Here is a 13,847-nt window from a genome sequence, read left to right as displayed (position 1 = left end):
CAAGACAAACATATTCATTAAGTTGATGCTAAGTTAGCTAACATTATTCCTTGTATCAAGACAAACATATTCATTAAGTTGATGCTAAGTTAGCTAACATTATTCCTTGTATCAAGACAAACATATTCATTAAGTTGATGCTAAGTTAGCTAACATTCTTCCTTGTATCAAGACAAACATATTTATTAAGTTGATGCTAAGTTAGCTAACATTATTCCTTGTATCAAGACAAACATATTCATTAAGTTGATGCTAAGTTAGCTAACATTATTCCTTGTATCAAGACAAACATATTCATTAAGTTGATGCTAAGTTAGCTAACATTATTCCTTGTATCAAGACAAACATATTCATTAAGTTGATGCTAAGTTAGCTAACATTATTCCTTGTATCAAGACAAACATATTCATTAAGTTGATGCTAAGTTAGCTAACATTATTCCTTGTATCAAGACAAACATATTCATTAAGTTGATGCTAAGTTAGCTAACATTATTCCTTCTATGAAGACAAACATATTCATTAAGTTGATGCTAAGTTAGCTAACATTATTCCTTGTATCAAGACAAACATATTCATTAAGTTGATGCTAAGTTAGCTAACATTATTCCTTCTATGAAGACAAACATATTCATTAAGTTGATGCTAAGTTAGCTAACATTATTCCTTGTATCAAGACAAACATATTCATTAAGTTGATGCTAAGTTAGCTAACATTATTCCTTCTATGAAGACAAACATATTCATTAAGTTGATGCTAAGTTAGCTAACATTATTCCTTGTATCAAGACAAACATATTCATTAAGTTGATGCTAAGTTAGCTAACATTATTCCTTGTATCAAGACAAACATATTCATTAAGTTGATGCTAAGTTAGCTAACATTATTCCTTGTATCAAGACAAACATATTCATTAAGTTGATGCTAAGTTAGCTAACATTATTCCTTGTATCAAGACAAACATATTCATTAAGTTGATGCTAAGTTAGCTAACATTATTCCTTGTATCAAGACAAACATATTCATTAAGTTGATGCTAAGTTAGCTAACATTATTCCTTGTATCAAGACAAACATATTCATTAAGTTGATGCTAAGTTAGCTAACATTATTCCTTGTATCAAGACAAACATATTCATTAAGTTGATGCTAAGTTAGCTAACATTATTCCTTGTATCAAGACAAACATATTCATTAAGTTGATGCTAAGTTAGCTAACATTATTCCTTGTATCAAGACAAACATATTCATTAAGTTGATGCTAAGTTAGCTAACATTATTCCTTGTATCAAGACAAACATATTCATTAAGTTGATGCTAAGTTAGCTAACATTATTCCTTCTATGAAGACAAACATATTCATTAAGTTGATGCTAAGTTAGCTAACATTATTCCTTGTATCAAGACAAACATATTCATTAAGTTGATGCTAAGTTAGCTAACATTATTCCTTGTATCAAGACAAACATATTCATTAAGTTGATGCTAAGTTAGCTAACATTATTCCTTGTATCAAGACAAACATATTCATTAAGTTGATGCTAAGTTAGCTAACATTCTTCCTTGTATCAAGACAAACATATTTATTAAGTTGATGCTAAGTTAGCTAACATTATTCCTTGTATCAAGACAAACATATTCATTAAGTTGATGCTAAGTTAGCTAACATTATTCCTTGTATCAAGACAAACATATTCATTAAGTTGATGCTAAGTTAGCTAACATTATTCCTTGTATCAAGACAAACATATTCATTAAGTTGATGCTAAGTTAGCTAACATTATTCCTTGTATCAAGACAAACATATTCATTAAGTTGATGCTAAGTTAGCTAACATTATTCCTTGTATCAAGACAAACATATTCATTAAGTTGATGCTAAGTTAGCTAACATTATTCCTTCTATGAAGACAAACATATTCATTAAGTTGATGCTAAGTTAGCTAACATTATTCCTTGTATCAAGACAAACATATTCATTAAGTTGATGCTAAGTTAGCTAACATTATTCCTTCTATGAAGACAAACATATTCATTAAGTTGATGCTAAGTTAGCTAACATTATTCCTTGTATCAAGACAAACATATTCATTAAGTTGATGCTAAGTTAGCTAACATTATTCCTTGTATCAAGACAAAAATATTCATTTGCTGTACGAGCTGTCGGGGGAATTTCCAATGAAGATGAAACATCATGTTGGTTATTGTCTGCTGCTTCTGCATCAAAGATGATTTGGAGTCAGCATGTGTGAGTTGAGTGCTTCTCAAATGTTTTATCTTCAGCAAGAAAAACATTTTTCCATATCATCAAGTCGTGAGCCACATTTTTAAATCATTCAAGTTTATTTCACAGAAAAATAGCACAGTAGACTTGTCTTGTTAATCGCTGTGACTTGGACTAAAATAATCTTGTTTTGTCACCAGAAAAATGGCTACAGCTAAAGCATCTGGTTTTGTTTCATGATAAATAGTAACATTTCTGTGTTTGTTTTCAGAAAGATGGCTGAAAATATCGGGTTTTGTTGCCCCATTTAGATTTTTTAAAAATATATTTCCATGTCTGTCCTGAGTCCTCCTCCAACTTGTTAGTCGCTTTGCCTTTTGCTAAAATACTCACTAATAGTCACGAGAAAAATGGCTAAAAATATCTGGTTTTGTTGCCACAATTTGATTTTTTTGTCCTTAAACTTTTTTTTTTTCATGCACACATGTGACTGCGACTCACTGAAAATGACCCACAATCCACTTGTGTGTCGCGACCCAGCAGTTGGGAACCACTGGTCAACAGTATAACAGTTACTGTAATATTTCCATGTCTGTCCAGAGTGATTGACCACTTTGCAAAAATGAAAAGGAGACGTTACAGTTTACTTCTCAGAAAATGATTCCCTGAACACACAACAGTTGTTCATTTATTCTACTACTGTGGCTTTATTGTTTTGTGTGTATTTGATAGTTTTGTGTATCTGAAATAGGATTCGCCACATTGCCATCAATGGAAATTAAATCATATAATCAATCAATCAATCAATGTTTATTTATATAGCCCCAAATCACAAATGTCTCAAAGGACTGCACAAATCATTACGACTACAACATCCTCGGAAGAACCCACAAAAGGGCAAGGAAAACTCACACCCAGTGGGCAGGGAGAATTCACATCCAGTGGGACGCCAGTGACAATTCTGACTATGAGAAACCTTGGAGAGGACCTCAGATGTGGGCAACCCCCCCCCCCCCTCTAGGGGACCGAAAGCAATGGATGTCGAGCGGGTCTAACATGATACTGTGAAAGTTCAATCCATAGTGGCTCCAAGACAGCAGTGAGAGTCCCGTCCACAGGAAACCATCTCAAGCGGATCAGCAGCGTAGAGATGTCCCCAACCGATACAGGCGAGCGGTCCATCCTGGGTCCCGACGAGCGGTCCATCCTGGGTCTCGACTCTGGACAGTCAGTACTTCATCCATGGTCATCGGACCGGACCCCCTCCACAAGGGAGGGGGGGACATAGGAGAAAGAAAAGAAGCGGCAGATCAACTGGTCTAAAAAGGAGGTCTATTTAAAGGCTAGAGTATACAAATGAGTTTTAAGGTGAGACTTAAATGCTTCTACTGAGGTAGCATCTCGAACTGTTACCGGGAGGGCATTCCAGAGTACTGGAGCCCGAACGGAAAACGCTCTATAGCCCGCAGACTTTTTTTGGGCTCTAGGAATCACTAATAAGCCGGAGTCTTTTGAAGGCAGATTTCTTGCCGGGACATACGGTACAATAAAAGAACCCAGAGATGTAGGGCTGCTTTATTTATTGTTTTACTTTTGTAGATGTTAAATTTGCAGATGATTACTGCAATAAATATTTCAAAAAGATTCATTGCTCTTCCTTTTTGCTTTTACCAGTAGCAGTTTAGAAGTCTGGAGTCAAAAAGTGCACAAGTAGGTCAAATGCATGAGTTCATTTCAGGTGGTTCATCAAAGATCCATACAACATCAACTGATATGATTTCATAGTTTAAAGCACTATTTATGTATTTTTTATGATAAATAAGTGCTAAAAATGTTTTTGCTTGCGCGCTTTGCACGCTCACATGAATTATTTGTGCCCCAGGTGTGCCCCAGTAAAGTATTAGGTCTAGTGACGCCCCTGATAGGACCACCTACAAAAATGCTTATCAGAGATCTTTTATTTGACAAAAGCACTCTGTTTTTGTGAACAACAAAAACGCTTGTCAAAGATCCTCTGTATGGCAGGACCATTCCAATATCTGTGACTTACAAAAACACCATAGTCAAAGATCCTTTAAATGGCAGGACCATTCCAATATCTGTGACTTACAAAAACACTATAGTCAAAGATCCTCTTTATGACAGGAGCATTCTAGCATGTTTTGTTGCTTACAAAACTGGAGTCAAAGATCTTCTACACAGCAGGACAATTCTGATTTGTGTGACCTATAAAAACACTATAGTCAAAGATCCTCTATCTGACAGGACCATTCTGTTTTATGTGACCTACAAAACACTAATATCAAAGATCCTCTAAATGGCAGGACCATTCCCGTATTTGAGACTTACAAAAACACTATAGTCAAAGATCCTCTAAATGGCAGGACCATTCCGATTTGTGTGACCTATAAAAACACTACAGTCAAAGATCCTCTCTTACGACAGGACCATTCTGTTTTTTGTGACCTACAAAACACTATTATCAAAGATCCTCTATAAGGCAGGACCATTCCAATTTTTGAGACTTACAAAAACACTGTAGTCAAAGATCCTCTATGTGACAAGACCATTTCTATTTGTGTGACCTACAAAAACACTATGGTCAAAGATCTTCTATATAACAGGAGCATTCTACAATATTTTGTTGCTTACAAAACTGTAGTCAAAGATCCTTTGTACGGCAGTACCATTCAGTTTTTTTTTACCTACAAAACACTATTATCAAAGATCCTCTATAAGGTGGGACCATTCTACTATTTGTGACTTACAAAAACACTATAGTCAAAGATCCTCTATACGGCAGGACCATTCCGATTTGTGTGACCTATAAAAACACTATAGTCAAAGATCCTCTCTTACGACAGGACCATTCTGTTTTTTGTGACCTACAAAACACTATTATCAAAGATCCTCTATAAGGTGGGACCATTCTACTATTTGTGACCTGACGAAAACACTATAGTCAAAGATCCTTTAAATGGCAGGACCATTCCCGTATTTGAGACTTACAAAAACACTATAGTCAAAGATCCTCTATAAGGCAGGACCATTCCAATTTTTGTGACTTACAAAAACACTGTAGTCAAAGATCTTCTATATAACAGGAGCATTCTACAATATTTTGTTGCTTACAAAACTGTAGTCAAAGATCCTTTGTACGGCAGTACCATTCTGGGTTTTTTTTTACCTACAAAACACTTATTATCAAAGATCCTCTATAAGGCGGGACCATTCTACTATTTGTGACCTGACGAAAACACTATAGTCAAAGATCCTTTAAATGGCAGGACCATTCCCGTATTTGTGACTTACAAAAACACTATAGTCAAAGATCCTCTATACGGCAGGACCATTCTACTATATGTGACCTGACGAAAACACTATAGTCAAAGATCCTCTATACGGCAGGACCATTCCGATTTGTGTGACCTATAAAAACACTACAGTCAAAGATCCTCTCTTACGACAGGAGCATTCTGTTTTTTGTGACCTACAAAACACTATTATCAAAGATCCTCTATAAGGTGGGACCATTCTACTATTTGTGACCTGACGAAAACACTATAGTCAAAGATCCTTTAAATGGCAGGACCATTCCCGTATTTGTGACTTACAAAAACACTATAGTCAAAGATCCTCTATAAGACAGGACCATTCCAATTTTTGAGACTTACAAAAACACTGTAGTCAAAGATCCTCTATAAGGCAGGACCATTCCAATTTTTGAGACTTACAAAAACACTGTAGTCAAAGATCCTCTATAAGGCAGGACCATTCCAATTTGTGTGACCTATAAAAACACTGTAGTCAAAGATCCTCTCTTACGACAGGAGCACTCTGCTGTGTTTAATAACCTCCAAAAGTTAGTCGCTCCAAGTTTTAGCGCTAGAGGCTAACACCAGGAGGTGTCCTGGCTGGTCCGCTACAACGACACCTTTCTACAAGCAGGTGAGTGAACGTCGCCATGGCAACAAGCCATCGTGATTGTGAAGCGGCGATCGGAATGCGAGGGGAAAAAAAACGATTCCATATCGTTGCTTCTTTGTAAATGGCGATGTGTGAAACACGCCCCCTACGTGTCGACACGTGTCACGGCGAGCTCTCCCGTGTCATAAGGCCGCCATCGTCAAACATCATAGAGGAAAGTTGTGTTTCAAAGAGGTGGAAAGTAGTCCAATATCCGTGCAGAATTTGGCAAAACACCACAACATGGGAACCCGAGCGAGGGTCTGACCGCCAGGAGCCGGATGAAGCAATGTGTCGGCCCGCTTGCCTCAAGGAAGCGTTACCGCCGGCAACAGCGTGACCCCGAGTCACGCCAAATGGAGAGTGAAATTGAGCTGCAAATACTCTCCACCGACTTGAAGCTGCACGCCCAACGCGCTCACCTCCTCGGAGGACCCCGACGACACCGGACTTGTCTCCATGACGACTGGCTGGGACTGCTGCAGTTCTACCTGACGTGTGTGGAGGTGCGCTGTGGACCACCCGCCCCCATGGAGGCCAAAGACAACAATACTTCAAAACAAGACCACCCTGAGCCTCCCGCACAGGAGGCCCAGGCAGACCCCCCGCTCCAAGGGGGGCCGCAGAAAAAGGAGAAGGCGGATCATCAGGACGATAAGAATGGTGATCAGGAGGAGGAGGGGAAAAACCGGGAGGAGGAGGGGAAAAACCAGGAGGAGAAAAGGAGCGACCCCGTGAAGGAGGAGGGCGCGAACAAAGATGGCACGGGCGAAGACCGTGAGGAGAAAGAGAAGGACCGTCATCAGGAGGAGAAGGAGGGCGGCGAGCAGGACAAAAGGAGTGAGCGGCAGATAAAAGAAAAAGGTGGTCAGCACGGAGAGGAAAAAGGGAAAAAGGAAGAGAGCGATGAAGAGGAGAGCGACGATGACGGGGAGCTGGACAACGGAGAGAGCGACCTGGAGAAAAAAGAAAAGGCCGAGGAACACGAGAAGGAGAGCGGCGATGAGGACGCTGATAACGAAGAGAGCGACGAGGAGAAGGACAATGACGAACAGCTGGGGACTGATGATGAGTTGGACGACGAAGAGAGCGGCTGGGAGAAGGAAGGAAAGGCCGAGGAACCCGGGAAGGAGAGCGATGAGGAGGACACCGCCAATGAGGAGAAGGACGACTATAACGGGCGGGAGAGCGACGAGGCGGTGGACAACGAGGAGAGTGGCCGGGAGAAGATCAAAACGGCCGGAGAACGCGAGGAGAGCGACGACGAGGACACCGACGAGAACGACGAGGAGGAGAAGGACAATGGAGATGAGCAGGAGAGTGATGATGAGGAGAAAGAGGGCGACGACGAGGAGGCGGACAATGAAGAAAGTGACCAGGAGAGGGAGAAGGAGAGTGACAAAGAGGAGAGTGACCAGGAGGAGAAGAAGGACAAGGAGAAAGATGACCAGGAGGAGGATGAGGAGAAGCGAAGTGAGGACAATGACGAGAGCGACCAGAGTGACCAGGATGAAGATCTTGACAAAGACGAGAGTGACCAGGACGACGACGACGACGAGGAGAATCAAAGTGATCAGGAGGAAGAGGAGCGTGACAATGACGAGAGTGACCAGGAGGACGAGGGAGAAAGCGATCAGGAGGAAAAGGACGAGCGAGACAATGACGAGACCGACCGGGACGAGGACCTGAGTGACGCGGAGGAAGAGGAGTATGACAATCAGGAGGAGCGTGACATCGATGAGAGTGACCAGGACGAGGACCAGGAGGACCAAAGTGACGAGGAGGAGGAGGAGTACGACAATCAGGAGAAGGAGCGTGACAATGATGAGAGTGACCGGGAGGATGAAGACGAGAGCGACAAGGATGAGAGTGACCAGGAGGAGGACAAACAGGACCAAAGTGACCAGGAGGAGACTGACAATCAGGAGACTGAGCATGACCCAGGAGAGGAGGACGAGGACGGAGAGAATCATTGCGAGCAAAAGGAGGAGAACGGCATGAAGAATGAAGCGGAGGTAGAGGAGAACCAGGAGAACCAGGAGGCCATCAGTCACGAGGACCAGGAGAGGAAGATCAAGAGCATCAAAAAAGCCATGGGAGATCACGGGGAGAACCAGCAGGCTTTGGAGGTCCAAGGCTACCAGGCCTGGAACACAGCAGCCAGGAGGCGCTGGATCGAAAGATGGAGAATGGGGAGGAGACTGACGGGAAGGCGCTGGGTGATCATGAGGGGGAGGAGGTACAGAGCCATGAGGAGGCGCTGGATGACCACCAGGAGGCGATCCAGAGCAAAGAAGAGAGTGGCCGTGATGAGGAAGAGGGAGAGGAGAGTGACCGTGTGAACAACATGAAACACTACATCAGTGACAAATATGTAAATCATATTTATGAAACACTTATTCTTGTTATCATGCTAACATTATTTAGGGTGTGCTACAAAAACAAATAAAGTCATTAGAAACATCTGGCTGATTTTACTTTTCTATTTTAAAAAAAAAAACATACCAGATAGTCCTCCCCAGTTCAATTTCAGGACCAGATACTAGCCAAAGATCCTCTATACGACAGGAGCACTGTTTTATTTTACAAAAAAAAAAACGCTAGACAAAGATCCTTTATATGAGAAGAGCGCTCTGGTTGTTGCGTATAAACCACTAGTCAAAGATCCTCTATACGACAGGAGCACTGTTTTATTTTAGAAAAAAAAAAAAACGCTAGACAAAGATCCTTTATATGAGAGGAGCGCTCTGGTTGTTGCGTATAAACCACTAGTCAAAGATCCTCTAGATGACACAGCGCTATGCCAGGTTTTTTTTTACTTACAAAATACTAGCCAAAGATCCTCTATACGACAGGAGCACTGTTTTATTTTACAAAAAAAAAAAAGGCTAGACAAAGATCCTTTATATGAGAGGAGCGCTCTGGTTGTTGCGTATAAACCACTAGTCAAAGATCCTCTATATGACACAGCGCTATGCTGTTTCTTTTTTATTTACAAAACACTAGCCAAAGATCTTCTATACGACAGGAATACTGTTTCATTTTACAAAAAAAAAAAACGCTAGACAAAGATCCTTTATATGAGAGGAGCGCTCTGGTTGTTGCGTATAAACCACTAGTCAAAGATCCTCTATATGACACAGCGCTATGCCAGGTTTTTTTTTACTTACAAAATACTAGCCAAAGATCCTCTATACGGCAGGAGCACTGTTTTATTTTACAAAAAAAAAAACGCTAGACAAAGATCCTTTATATGAGAGGAGCGCTCTGGTTGTTGCGTATAAACCACTAGCCAAAGATCCTCTATATGACAGGAGCACTGTTTTATTTTACAAAAAAAAAAAAAAAACGCTAGACAAAGATCCTTTATATGAGGGGAGCGCTCTGGTTGTTGCGTATAAACCACTAGTCAAAGATCCTCTATATGACACAGCGCTATGCTGGGTTTTTTTTTTACTTACAAAATACTAGCCAAAGATCTTCTATACGACAGGAGCACTGTTTTATTTTACAAAAAAAAAAAAACGCTAGACAAAGATCCTTTATATGAGAGGAGCGCTCTGGTTGTTGCGTATAAACCACTAGTCAAAGATCTTCTATACGACAGGAGCACTGTTTTATTTTACAAAAAAAAAAAAAACGCTAGACAAAGATCCTTTATATAAGAGGAGCGCTCTGGTTGTTGCGTATAAACCACTAGTCAAAGATCCTCTATATGACACAGCGCTATGTTGGTTTTTTTTTTACTTACAAAATACTAGCCAAAGATCCTTTATACGACAGGAGCACTGTTTTATTTTACAAAAAAAAAAAACGCTAGACAAAGATCCTTTATATGAGAGGAGCGCTCTGGTTGTTGCGTATAAACCACTAGTCAAAGATCCTCTATATGACACAGCGCTATGCTGTTTCTTTTTTATTTACAAAATACTAGCCAAAGATCTTCTATACGACAGGAGCACTGTTTTATTTTACAAAAAAAAAAAAACGCTAGACAAAGATCCTTTATATGAGAGGAGCGCTCTGGTTGTTGCGTATAAACCACTAGTCAAAGATCTTCTATACGACAGGAGCACTGTTTTATTTTACAAAAAAAAAAAAAACGCTAGACAAAGATCCTTTATATAAGAGGAGCGCTCTGGTTGTTGCGTATAAACCACTAGTCAAAGATCCTCTATATGACACAGCGCTATGTTGGTTTTTTTTTTACTTACAAAATACTAGCCAAAGATCCTTTATACGACAGGAGCACTGTTTTATTTTACAAAAAAAAAAAACGCTAGACAAAGATCCTTTATATGAGAGGAGCGCTCTGGTTGTTGCGTATAAACCACTAGTCAAAGATCCTCTATATGACACAGCGCTATGCTGTTTCTTTTTTATTTACAAAATACTAGCCAAAGATCTTCTATACGACAGGAGCACTGTTTTATTTTACAAAAAAAAAAAAACGCTAGACAAAGATCCTTTATATGAGAGGAGCGCTCTGGTTGTTGCGTATAAACCACTAGTCAAAGATCCTCTATATGACACAGCGCTATGCTGTTTTATTTTTATTTACAAAATACTAGCCAAAGATCCTCTATACGACAGGAGCACTGTTTTATTTTACAAAAAAAAAAAACGCTAGACAAAGATCCATTATATGAGAGGAGCGCTCTGGTTGTTGCGTATAAACCACTAGTCAAAGATCCTCTATATGACACAGCGCTATGCTGGGTTTTTTTTACTTACAAAATACTAGCCAAAGATCCTCTATACGACAGGAGCACTGTTTTATTTTACAAAAAAAAAAAAAACGCTAGACAAAGATCCTTTATATAAGAGGAGCGCTCTGGTTGTTGCGTATAAACCACTAGTCAAAGATCCTCTATATGACACAGCGCTATGCTGTTTTTTTTTTACTTACAAAATACTAGCCAAAGATCCTCTATACGACAGGAGCACAGTTTTATTTTATATTAAAAAAAAAACGCTAGAAAAAGATCCTTTATATGAGAGGAGCGCTCTGGTTGTTGCATATAAACCACTAGTCAAAGATCCTCTATATGACACAGCGCAATGTTGTTTTTTTTACTTACAAAATACTAGCCAAAGATCCTTTATACGACAGGAGCACTGTTTTATTTTACAAAAAAAAAAAACGCTAGACAAAGATCCTTTATATGAGAGGAGCGCTCTGGTTGTTGCGTATAAACCACTAGTCAAAGATCCTCTATATGACACAGCGCTATGCTGTTTCTTTTTTATTTACAAAATACTAGCCAAAGATCTTCTATACGACAGGAGCACTGTTTTATTTTACAAAAAAAAAAAAACGCTAGACAAAGATCCTTTATATGAGAGGAGCGCTCTGGTTGTTGCGTATAAACCACTAGTCAAAGATCCTCTATATGACACAGCGCTATGCTGTTTTATTTTTATTTACAAAATACTAGCCAAAGATCCTCTATACGACAGGAGCACTGTTTTATTTTACAAAAAAAAAAAACGCTAGACAAAGATCCATTATATGAGAGGAGCGCTCTGGTTGTTGCGTATAAACCACTAGTCAAAGATCCTCTATATGACACAGCGCTATGCTGGGTTTTTTTTACTTACAAAATACTAGCCAAAGATCCTCTATACGACAGGAGCACTGTTTTATTTTACAAAAAAAAAAAAACGCTAGACAAAGATCCTTTATATGAGAGGAGCGCTCTGGTTGTTGCGTATAAACCACTAGTCAAAGATCCTCTATATGACACAGCGCTATGCTGTTTTATTTTTATTTACAAAATACTAGCCAAAGATCCTCTATACGACAGGAGCACTGTTTTATTTTACAAAAAAAAAAAACGCTAGACAAAGATCCATTATATGAGAGGAGCGCTCTGGTTGTTGCGTATAAACCACTAGTCAAAGATCCTCTATATGACACAGCGCTATGCTGGGTTTTTTTTACTTACAAAATACTAGCCAAAGATCCTCTATACGACAGGAGCACTGTTTTATTTTACAAAAAAAAAAAAACGCTAGACAAAGATCCTTTATATGAGAGGAGCGCTCTGGTTGTTGCGTATAAACCACTAGTCAAAGATCCTCTATATGACACAGCTATGCTGTTTCTTTTTTATTTACAAAATACTAGCCAAAGATCTTCTATACGACAGGAATACTGTTTCATTTTACAAAAAAAAAAAACGCTAGACAAAGATCCTTTATATGAGAGGAGCGCTCTGGTTGTTGCGTATAAACCACTAGTCAAAGATCCTCTATATGACACAGCGCTATGCTGTTTCTTTTTTATTTACAAAACACTAGCCAAAGATCTTCTATACGACAGGAATACTGTTTCATTTTACAAAAAAAAAAAACGCTAGACAAAGATCCTTTATATGAGAGGAGCGCTCTGGTTGTTGCGTATAAACCACTAGTCAAAGATCCTCTATATGACACAGCGCTATGCCAGGTTTTTTTTTACTTACAAAATACTAGCCAAAGATCCTCTATACGGCAGGAGCACTGTTTTATTTTACAAAAAAAAAAACGATAGACAAAGATCCTTTATATGAGAGGAGCGCTCTGGTTGTTGCGTATAAACCACTAGCCAAAGATCCTCTATATGACAGGAGCACTGTTTTATTTTACAAAAAAAAAAAAAAAACGCTAGACAAAGATCCTTTATATGAGGGGAGCGCTCTGGTTGTTGCGTATAAACCACTAGTCAAAGATCCTCTATATGACACAGCGCTATGCTGGGTTTTTTTTTTACTTACAAAATACTAGCCAAAGATCTTCTATACGACAGGAGCACTGTTTTATTTTACAAAAAAAAAAAAACGCTAGACAAAGATCCTTTATATGAGAGGAGCGCTCTGGTTGTTGCGTATAAACCACTAGTCAAAGATCTTCTATACGACAGGAGCACTGTTTTATTTTACAAAAAAAAAAAAAACGCTAGACAAAGATCCTTTATATAAGAGGAGCGCTCTGGTTGTTGCGTATAAACCACTAGTCAAAGATCCTCTATATGACACAGCGCTATGTTGGTTTTTTTTTTACTTACAAAATACTAGCCAAAGATCCTTTATACGACAGGAGCACTGTTTTATTTTACAAAAAAAAAAAACGCTAGACAAAGATCCTTTATATGAGAGGAGCGCTCTGGTTGTTGCGTATAAACCACTAGTCAAAGATCCTCTATATGACACAGCGCTATGCTGTTTCTTTTTTATTTACAAAATACTAGCCAAAGATCTTCTATACGACAGGAGCACTGTTTTATTTTACAAAAAAAAAAAAACGCTAGACAAAGATCCTTTATATGAGAGGAGCGCTCTGGTTGTTGCGTATAAACCACTAGTCAAAGATCTTCTATACGACAGGAGCACTGTTTTATTTTACAAAAAAAAAAAAAACGCTAGACAAAGATCCTTTATATAAGAGGAGCGCTCTGGTTGTTGCGTATAAACCACTAGTCAAAGATCCTCTATATGACACAGCGCTATGTTGGTTTTTTTTTTACTTACAAAATACTAGCCAAAGATCCTTTATACGACAGGAGCACTGTTTTATTTTACAAAAAAAAAAAACGCTAGACAAAGATCCTTTATATGAGAGGAGCGCTCTGGTTGTTGCGTATAAACCACTAGTCAAAGATCCTCTATATGACACAGC

At 39.1% G+C, this 13,847-nt stretch overlaps 1 protein-coding gene across 1 annotated transcript; it reads left to right on the top strand.

Annotated features, from left to right (window-relative positions):
• The first annotated feature begins 6,469 nt into the window (after positions 1-6,469).
• LOC133550639 (uncharacterized) lies at positions 6,470-8,530 on the top strand. Its single transcript, XM_061896565.1, has one exon. It carries the CDS (start codon positions 6,470-6,472, stop codon positions 8,528-8,530), a length of 2,061 nt encoding a protein of 686 aa, XP_061752549.1.
• Positions 8,531-13,847: the final 5,317 nt, after the last annotated feature.

The sequence above is a fragment of the Nerophis ophidion genome, linkage group LG04, assembly GCF_033978795.1.
Source record: "Nerophis ophidion isolate RoL-2023_Sa linkage group LG04, RoL_Noph_v1.0, whole genome shotgun sequence".
NCBI lineage: Eukaryota > Metazoa > Chordata > Actinopteri > Syngnathiformes > Syngnathidae > Nerophis > Nerophis ophidion.
The sequence above is the reverse complement of the archived record's forward strand: the minus strand, read 5'-3'. Positions and strand labels throughout refer to the sequence as shown.

Bases quoted from the DNA above. Each gene is read 5' to 3' on its own strand.
- LOC133550639 (XM_061896565.1), top strand. From the start codon at position 6,470: ATGAAGCAATGTGTCGGCCCGCTTGCCTCAAGGAAGCGTTACCGCCGG.